This window comes from Phyllostomus discolor, chromosome 9, assembly GCF_004126475.2.
Source record: "Phyllostomus discolor isolate MPI-MPIP mPhyDis1 chromosome 9, mPhyDis1.pri.v3, whole genome shotgun sequence".
Lineage (NCBI taxonomy): Eukaryota > Metazoa > Chordata > Mammalia > Chiroptera > Phyllostomidae > Phyllostomus > Phyllostomus discolor.
In genome coordinates, this window is record NC_040911.2 from 89,915,415 (window position 1) to 89,924,734 (window position 9,320).

At 53.7% G+C, this 9,320-nt stretch overlaps 1 protein-coding gene across 1 annotated transcript in view; it reads left to right on the forward strand.

The window, feature by feature from the left end:
• Positions 1–7,235, forward strand: part of PPP1R16B (protein phosphatase 1 regulatory subunit 16B) — an 89,317-nt gene extending 82,082 nt beyond the window's left edge. The window contains exons 9-11 of the mRNA XM_028524601.2: positions 35–164; positions 257–425; positions 2,478–7,235. Coding sequence (XP_028380402.1) covers positions 35–164; positions 257–425; positions 2,478–2,987 — 809 coding nt within the window. The 3' untranslated portion in view covers positions 2,988–7,235. The remainder of the gene's footprint in view (positions 1–34; positions 165–256; positions 426–2,477) is intronic.
• The last annotated feature ends 2,085 nt before the right edge of the window (positions 7,236–9,320 follow it).

Below are 9,320 nucleotides of genomic sequence, written 5' to 3' on the forward strand. Positions count from 1 at the left end.
CTGCCTCCCACAACAGACTTCCCTGTCCTTTCAGACCTGTGCGAAGAAGAGGAGTTCAAGGTCCTGCTGCTGGAGCTAAAACACAAGCATGATGTCATCATGAAGTCACAGCTGAGGCACAAGTCGTCCTTGAGCCGGAGGACATCCAGCGCAGGCAGCCGTGGGTGAGTCAGGGGCCAGGCGGCCAGGGGTCCCCACGCATGCTCCTGCCTGTGGTGCCCGGATGCAGCCCCCAGCACCCCCTGTCTCCCTTCAGGAAGGTGGTGCGTCGAGCCAGCCTCTCGGACAGGACCAACCTGTACAGGAAGGAGTATGAGGGCGAGGCCATCCTGTGGCAGCAGCGGAGCGCGGCCGAGGACCAGCGGACCTCAGCCTACAACGGGGACATCAGGGAGACCAGGACAGACCAGGAGAATAAGGACCCAGTGAGTGTCCTCATGCCCTGTGTCAGCCACTGCCTTGGGAGGGGGACAGGGGCTCAGTCTGGCCTGGCCTCTCCTTCTGAGAACCTTCAGAAGGAGGTTAGCTGGCCAGAGCATTTAAACCAGCTGGATCCAAGTGGGTGGTGGTGGCCACTGTGGTTGATGAGGGGAGCCTCGGGTGTGTTTGCCTCGGAGCTGGGAGCTACGGCACCCAGTAGGGCTTCATAATCAGCAGGCAGTGAGTGACCACCATGTGCCTGCTCATGACGTATCTGATCTAATTCTGGGCTTCCCAGAAGAGAGGTTCAGTAGGGCAGCCACCCCGGGGAGCTAAGGACACTGAAACTCCCGGGGTGTGGTGGGGGAGGCAGAGCAGAATGTTGAGGGTTGTGTTTGCTAGAACACATTTGATTCGAAGAGGTCTTTTTAAAAACTGAGTAGGGTGCTGGCAGGACCTCCAAGCAGCCTGCCCCTGCAGTAGCCAATGGCCCTGGGCTTTCCTAGAGGATTCTTTCTCTACTGTGGCCTAGGCCTGAGCAAGGTGTCAGCAGGGTTGGTCCCTCCTGGGGACTCTGAGGGGACTCTGCTCCATGCCTCTCGCCCAGCTTCTGGTGGCTCGGACACTCCTGGGCGTTTGCCAGCAGGACTCCAATCCCTGCCCCAGGCTTCACACGGCCTTCTTCCTCGGGCGCGTGTCTGTGTCTCTGTTTTCCCTTATTAGAGGGACACCGGTCATTGCATTGGGGCCCACCCTGATGCGGCACGACCCCATCTTAATCTAACCACATCTGCAAAGGTCCTACTTTCAAATAAGGTCACGATAAGAGATGTGGGGTGGCCGTGAATTGGGGGGAACACTATTCCACTCCGTACTGATGCACTGGGGTCCATGTCTGGCTGTGTCCCCCACGCGGGGCAGGAGTTTGGGGCCAGAGCAGAGCTGCTGGGGGCGGGAAGGCAGAGGCCGACCCTCCCAGCAGGGGCCTGCCCTTTTGGTTCCACCGGCACACGGTGAGCAGTTGAAAGCGTTTCTGGAGAGTGTTGCTTTGGCGGGATGCAAAGCGATCGGTTGCTCAGTGTGCCCACGCCTCTTGATGGGACCCTAGATAGGCTTTCCATTTTTGTTATTGTCAAGTATATCAGCCTTTTCATTTATAGTTTCTAGGCGGCTCTAGTTTCCAGGGGTTTCTGGGAGGAAAGGACCCTTGGGTGAAAGTGTTTGGTGTGGAGATATACTGGGAATTCGGAGAAAGGATTGCAAGGGACCAGATACCAACCGAAGTTGACTTACAGAAAAAGGGAATTTATTGGACAGGCCAGGTAGCTGGACTGGCCGGGCCCTGCTGGATCCAGGGGCTCAAAGCACATCACCAGGACGCTCTCTGTCTCTCCTTCCACCTTCCTTCATGTCAGCCTCACTGTGAAGCAGGCCCTTTGACATGGTGTCTCCCCAGCCCCCAACTTCTATCATTGTCACCACGCACAGTTCCTATAAGAACAGACCTCCTCTTTCCCAGTCATTGTAGCAGAAGTCTTAGGGTTGGGTCTCATCAAAGCAGTTTCAGTCAAGAACGCACCTCTGAGCCCTGGCTGGTGTAGCTCAGTGGATTGAGCACGGGCTGGAAACCAAAGTGTCGCAGGTTTGATTCCCAGTCAGGGTATATGCCTGGGTTGCAGGCCATGACCCCCAGCAACCACATATTGATGTTTCTCTCTCTCCCTCTTTTTCTCTTCCTCCCCTCTCTAAAAGATAAATAAATAAAATCTTTAAAAAAAAAAGAACCCCCCTCTGAACCAATTCCTGTAGTGAATGTGTGGGCTGTCCAGGCCTGGGGTCATGTTCCAGCCCTTGGAGCAAGGACGGGACTTGGTCTGCTCTCCTAAAACACAGCGATTGGTGAGGTCCCCAAAGGAAAATGGAGGTCCTATTGCCCAGTTAGGGAGCATGGAGGGAGGACAGGTCCAGACAAAAATGCCCTCAGCAGAGGTGCAGGTGCGGTGTGGGTCCAGGTCCTCCACTCCAGCCAGCTGGTAATGTTGCCCTTCCACTTGCAGAACCCCCGGCTGGAGAAGCCCGTGCTGCTCTCGGAGTTTCCTAGCAAGATCCCACGAAGCGAGATGGACATGCCTGTCGAGAATGGCCTGCGGGCTCCGGTCAGCGCCTACCAGTACGCACTGTCCAACGGCGATGTCTGGAAAGTGCACGAGGTGCCCGACTACAGCATGGTCTACGGCAACCCCGGCATGGCGGACGCCACCCCGCCCTGGAGTGGCTACAAGGAACAGAGCTCCCAGACGCTCTTGGAGCTGAAGCGGCACCGGGCTGCAGCCAAGCTGCTCAGCCACCCCTTCCTGAGCACCCACCTGGGCAGCGGCATAGCCAGGACGGGCGAGAGCAGCAGCGAAGGCAAGGCCCCCTTGATCGGAGGCAGAACTTCACCATACAGCAGCAATGGCACCTCGGTGTATTACACGGTCACCAGCGGCGACCCCCCGCTCTTGAAGTTCAAGGCCCCCATAGAGGAGATGGAGGAGAAGGTCCATGGCTGTTGCCGGATCTCCTAGTCTCCCTATGACAGAGGAGAGGGATGTGTTGGGGAGGGGGGTCCCTGGAATCCAGGCCAGCCCAGCAGCCCTGGTTGGGGAAGCTTCAGAGGGCAGCACCCGGCGGGGAGATGGGCTCTGCTTTCCAGAGGAAGGCCGACCCCACCTCTCAGCCCGCTGCCCGCAGCTCAAGGGCAGCTGCCGCAGCGCTTCCCCAGTGCTTCCCGCTGCATCGTCTGCCGTCAGAAACAAGGCCCCTCATGGCTTCCCGCCCAGCCCTGCGGTATGATTTGGGGAGGGAGGGCTGGGCTCCGGTTCAGCTGTGGGTGAAGTCTTCTCTGGACCAGTCCTCGCATGTCACATAACACATACATGCACTTCACCAACATGTGTACAAATGACCGGGGGGCTCATGGGAAGCAGGTGGGACAGAATTTGTGGGCTGTGTCCAAGAGGATTGAGGTTATGACTGAGGGTTTTTGTCACCACTGCCAATGTGGCCTAGCAGAGGAGGGGGCCTGCTAAGCTGAGACCCATAGTCCTGCCCAGAGTCCTACCAGGGTCTGGGCCACCATGTACATCTGACAAGAGCAGGCAGGTCTCCCTGTGTTCAGAGGGAGCCTTGAACTCACATGGGTAGATAGAATGAGCACAGGCCTGCTCCCCACAACCTCGCCCACGCCAGGAGTTAGCTGTGCAACCACCCGGGGTATGGGGTGGAAAACCAAGCTATTCCATTCCTGGAATAATCCAAATCCCATTCTGTTTTTGGATGGAAGCATCAAAAAGTGGAGGGGGAACGAAGTGTTTCCCAAAGTGCATTTGATACAAGAATTGTTGAAGGCTGTTAAACTCTATGCGGGAGGGAACCGAATTTGACTGCTTTCATGGATAATGCCATGATCGCTGGGTTTTACTGACTTGTGAGGGAAAAATGAACTTGAGGGCCTTCAGTTGGAAGGGCTTTTCCAAAGAGAGGAGTGAATTCGTGTTGGTGAATTCTTGGTGAGCCCTCCTCAGACTGAGCCATCCAAGGGAGCAGTGAGGGGTCGCTGGGTACGCCCCACGCTGGCCTGCACTCCCAGGGTGAATGCTTAGGACCCCAGGCTCAGCTTTGCCTTTCCTGGAATGCCCAGTGAAACAGGTTGCCAGTCAGCCCTCGTGAGTTCCTCCTGCCTGGCCCAGGGGCTGCCTGCCTGCTCCTGCCAGAGTGGGGGCACCGCAAGGCTGCAAATCCAAGGTGCCCATGGCCAACACCCTAAACTGCATTCAGGAGAGTGGTGGTGGGACTGGAGTCGGTCTCACCCCAGCCCTACAGTTTCATAGTCCCAGTCTCCCCGATGCTGGGGAGGCCGGACACGGGCCTGCTCCCTACAGCCTTGCCCATGCCAGGAGCCAGCTGTGTGACCACCCATTCAGTTCACCCGAGGGGCAGGCTGCCCACCACTCTCACTGCATTCTCTCATGAGCCCCCTTGACGCTGTTGCCCGTGAGATGGGTGCTGTCCACCGGCTCAGCCAAAACCCATTGGTGTAACTAACGAGCAGGTTTGTTCCCTGCTCTGTGCACCTTTTATTTGTCCTAAAACTACCTCCTTAGAGCTCTGACGGTGCCCCCTAGATCTAGATTCTGTGACTTGGGGGACAAATCTGGGTTCCCTTTAATCCCCTTCTTTCTGAGCCTATGAAAAATTCTCCCTGGGCAGGGGGGTTGGTGGGGGGCAGGGAACCTGGGCCAGGGGGCTGTGGCTGGAGAAGTTCCCCTTGTACCACAGCCTTAGTGATGGGTCTGCTGTTTGCTAGTCCCAGTCCCCACTGTGGGCCCCGCACCCTCTCCCCATAACCTGGAAGGGAGCTGGCTCCCAGGGGGGCCCAGCTGATGCTCCACCAGGAGTGGGGCAGCTGGGCAGGAGAGCATGGGCCTCAGGAGAGTCCCTGTGCCCCTGGTGGCTCTTGGGTACAGGGAGGGTCACAGCACCAGGCCACTGCCACCCCAACTCCAGGGCAGTTCCAGTAGAGGGTGGCAGGGCTGGTCAGGAGACTGCAGATACGTGTATGATGCCTCCTGTGTCCCTGGGGTCTAGGGTGGGCTCTCCATCATCCCAGCCTGGGGCTGGAGCAGGGCAGGGATGACCTAAAACACACATACCTTCGGCTTTAAAACAGTGTTCAGATCAGACTAACACTGCAAGTCCTCTTGAGCCAACTTAGGCTGCAAGCTGGCAGTGCCCAGGGAAGCCACATACTCCTCAGGAGAGAGCTGGGCAGGTTTTTGGGATCTGCTTGCTCAGGGCCCAGAGACTGAAGGCATTTATTGCCTACTCTAGGCCCTCTGGCCATTCCCCCCTTGCCTCCTGCCTCCTGGGCCATTCTTCTCCACCCAGAAGGCTGGGAACTGAAGACTCTTGAGCACAAGCTCATGTTGTCAGTCAGGGATAAACCATTCCCTGTTGGGGCTTCTAGTACCTGGGGTACTTTTCCTGTAGGTCTCATGGGTGTTGAAGGGCGAGCTGGGCCAAGGTCATCTGTTTATTCACTCATGAAGTTTGCTAAGTAGCTGTGACATCCGAGGCACTATGTTAGGTTCTGGGGATAAAGGAGAAACAAGATAGAGTGAGGAGATTGCCTTTTATGGTTTCCATCCCTTGAGGACCATGGGTGTTGGCAGCAGCCCATCCAAGTTGTCTGTGGTTGGGTGACTGCATCCTGGTCCAGCACCCCTTTGCTTTTCAGCTCTTAGACTCCCTAGAGTATGAATCCCTATAGCCAGGAAACAGCTGTCATGGCCACCTGTAGAGGACATGTGCCACGAAATGCGGATGCTGGAACTTGGGTTCCAGGCTGACACCATCCCGAGCCTATGTGGACCCCTCAGGGCTCCTAGCTGCCTTCAGGCCAGCATCTCAGAGGTACTGTATCATAGCAGTTTGAGGTCAGTGTCTAGAAGAATAAGGAGTCTGGAATTTGCTGCCCAATGCATCTCAGGTTTTTAAACTCACTGTCTCTCACTCAGTTTTGCTATTTATTATGTAGTCTTCCTTCCCCACCCATGGACAACAAGAGGAAAAAGAGCTTCTCCTTTAACATCGAAGCCTTCCTTCATGAATCTGCCTGTCTTCCTGGCAGGTATGAATCAAGGAGCTGGGAGAATGCTGGCAAGGTTGACCAGATGCCCAGCTCCTGCCAAGACCCACACTGGTGGCAGTTCCTGGCAGATGGAAGGAGGCTACTTCCAGAGCAGGTGCCATGTGGCTCACTGTGAGCTCTGGCCCTCGCTCCTACCCTATGCCCCAGACAATTGAAAATTGGTGGCTGTCACCAGAGAGTGAGTTTCTGGCCAGTAGCTCAAGGAAGCTGAGTGAATCTAGACCCAGGTCTGCTGAAGACTTCAGGATATAGTTCTCCATCAATTATGCAGCATCGATGAAACTGCTCTGCACTGTTTGATCAATTTAAATGACCTTAGAAAGCTAACAAGGGTACGTCCCCTGTCCTATCCCACCACAGTTTGCTGGCTTTGTAGTAATGTAAGACCATTTGAGTTACCGGTGTCAGATACCTTTTGATCTTGAGCTCTCTCTTCCACCTGCTCTCCCAGAGCAGGATACTGGGGCACTTTCCAGGAGGAGCCCCTTACAAGATGCTCAGAAGGACTATATTTAACTCCTGCTATTGTAGCCTGGGGACAGCCTCCCCTCCCCCAGGGCACATAAGAACAAAGGGCAGTGTGGTCAGTGAATAACTCCGCAGAAATGATCCCTTTGCCAGAAGCTCTAGCCCTCTCCTTGGTAGGAGTCTCTTGCTGGCCAGTTGGCCAGAGGACCTGCTTCCCATGGGCACGCAAGTGCCACAGTGCGGGGCCTGGCTCTGCGCACCCAGGAAAGGTCTGCAGACCCCCAGCCCTCCGCAATAATTCACCAGACCAGAAGCCACTGATGTACAGAGAACACTTAAGAAAAATGTATTTTATGTGAAAAAAAGTTAAAACTCTGTATACTGTATCAGCAGCTTTGTGTAAAAATGGCAATCAAGAGAGTCTAATATATTTAAAACTTTTTTTAAAAAAAACATCCACGCGGATCTTTGATATTGTATCGAAATAACTTTCAGGTCGCTCCTCGCCACGCAGCAGTGGTGGGCCCGTGTCCAAGACCTCGGCCCAACCACGTCCCAAAGGGGCATGACCCTGGAGTTGCTTCAGCTGCCAAGGCCTGTGACGGAATTCGCTGTTGAGTTTTTAATTAAGATTATTAAATTCCTTTTAATAACACCTGTTGATGTGGCTGTGGTCATTGCTGTGCGTGCTCTTGAATTGTGCTGAGTGGAATTCACAAAGAGGTGACGCCTGGGATAGGAGGTGGAGGGTCCCTGCTCCCCAGCACAGCAGACTCTCCCAGGGGGCCCCTAATGCAGAGGGGGCTCTGAGGTCTCAGACATGGAGCGGATGTCTTTCCAGACCAGGAGGCAGTGAAACCTGGTGAATTCAAGCAAAGATGGATGGGTAGGAATGACCTTCACTCTGGCTATGTTCCTTTTGAAATTAACATAGGACTCTATAATAGCCCATATATATGTATATATAATTATATATATAAAATATATATATAATACTTTCACAGGTTTGTCTGATGACATATGTATACATAACAGGGCTACCTCTCTATTCTGTTGTGTTCTGTTCTGAACATGCCCTGACCTGTCCCATCCTCTCCCCCTCCCCACCCCACTCCAATCCTTTTCCTCATACAGCCTATAGTGAGGAGGTAAAATACTATATACTACTTCACACTATTACAACAACACAGCAGGTGAGACCCTGGGTATTCTCACTCCCCCCCCAGGCAATAGAGGCATTGACAAGTTGTGTGGTTGCATAGCCCCAGACCGTGGTCCTTGACTTTGTCATTTGCTGACGTTTGTTGTGTCTCAGAAGGAGATGGAAAGAGTGCTTTCTTGGACCATTCAGGACACTGGATGCTAGAGCCGGGACACATGCAAGGCCCCACACTTGGGCCTGAAAAACTTCACAAAAAGGCTGGGGTTGGGGAGAGGGTGGGGAAAACAGAAGTATCGTTGCAGTGGTGGGCATTCATCCCCTTAAAAAGTTTATTGGTTTCTAAATAATAATGCTAACCTCTCACTGGTAGGGAGCACTTTACAGTTGTACAGATGCTTTCTCATTTACACACAGAAAATGGGCCTGAAAATTGACTATGGGATCTAGTACCGTGAAGCTCGCGATGACCTTGACAAGGTTTTGATAGAGCAAAGGAAGCATGAGCTTGATTAGACAGGGTTCAAGAGGGAATGGGAAGAAAACTGGAGACGGCAAGTATACACAACTTATTTGAGGTTTTTTGCTATCAAAGAGAAATGAGGAGGAAGGTCTCACAGGGTGTTCAAAGTTTTGGTGTCTCTGGGCCACATTGGAAGAAGAGTTGTCTTGGGCCACACATTAAAAATCCACAAACACTAATGAAAAAAACAAACAAAATCTCACGTTTAAGTAAATTTATGATTTTGCTGGGCCGCATTCATAGCCATCCTGGGCTGTACGCAGCCATTGGGCTGTGGGTGGGACACCCCTGGGAGGAATGTAGGTTCAAGAGAGGGTTACGATGAGAAATATTTCAGCATGTTTGAATGCTGACAGGAATGAACTAGTAAAGGACGGAAGTGGATGATCCAGGAGCCAGAATTGCTGGAGAGGCACCGGTTAGTACCAGAGGGGCGGGCAGCTGGGGCACAAGTGGAAGGGACAGTTGATCAATAGTAACAGAAGACTCAGTGTGTAGGCACAGATGAGGGTGGGTAGATACACGTGGACAGAGCACGTGGAAGTCTTCTCTGATTGCTTATATTTTCTCAGTGAAATAGGAAGTAAACTTAGAATAAGAGAGAAGAAAATGTAGAATGAATGAGGGAAATGTAGGCTAGCAGGCACTTGAGATCAGAAATTTAAGGCACGGTCAGCCAGGTAGTGTTTTCTTCTCCCTAGCACGGCATGGCTGCCCAGGTGCAGAGGCGAAGCGGGTAGAGAGCGGGTTGGGATTTTGCCAGGTAAAAACACGATAAAGTGAGAGAAGAGAATGCTACCTGAGGGTATAATCAAAGGACTGGCTGTTATGAGGGACCGGTGGTTTTGAAGGAATGAATGATTAAATCCCAGTGTCTCGGTGTGACCGCTCCGGGCCTTAGGAGGGCCGGCCGGCAGGGGGAGCGTTAGGATGGCAGTGCACGGCTCTAGGACTTCAGTTCAGGCTCCGCAGCCCGCGCCGCCACTCTGGGCGGTACGGCCGATCAGGCCCGTCCCATCTTTAGCTGACTGAGGAGATCAGTGCCCCGCAGGGCGGAG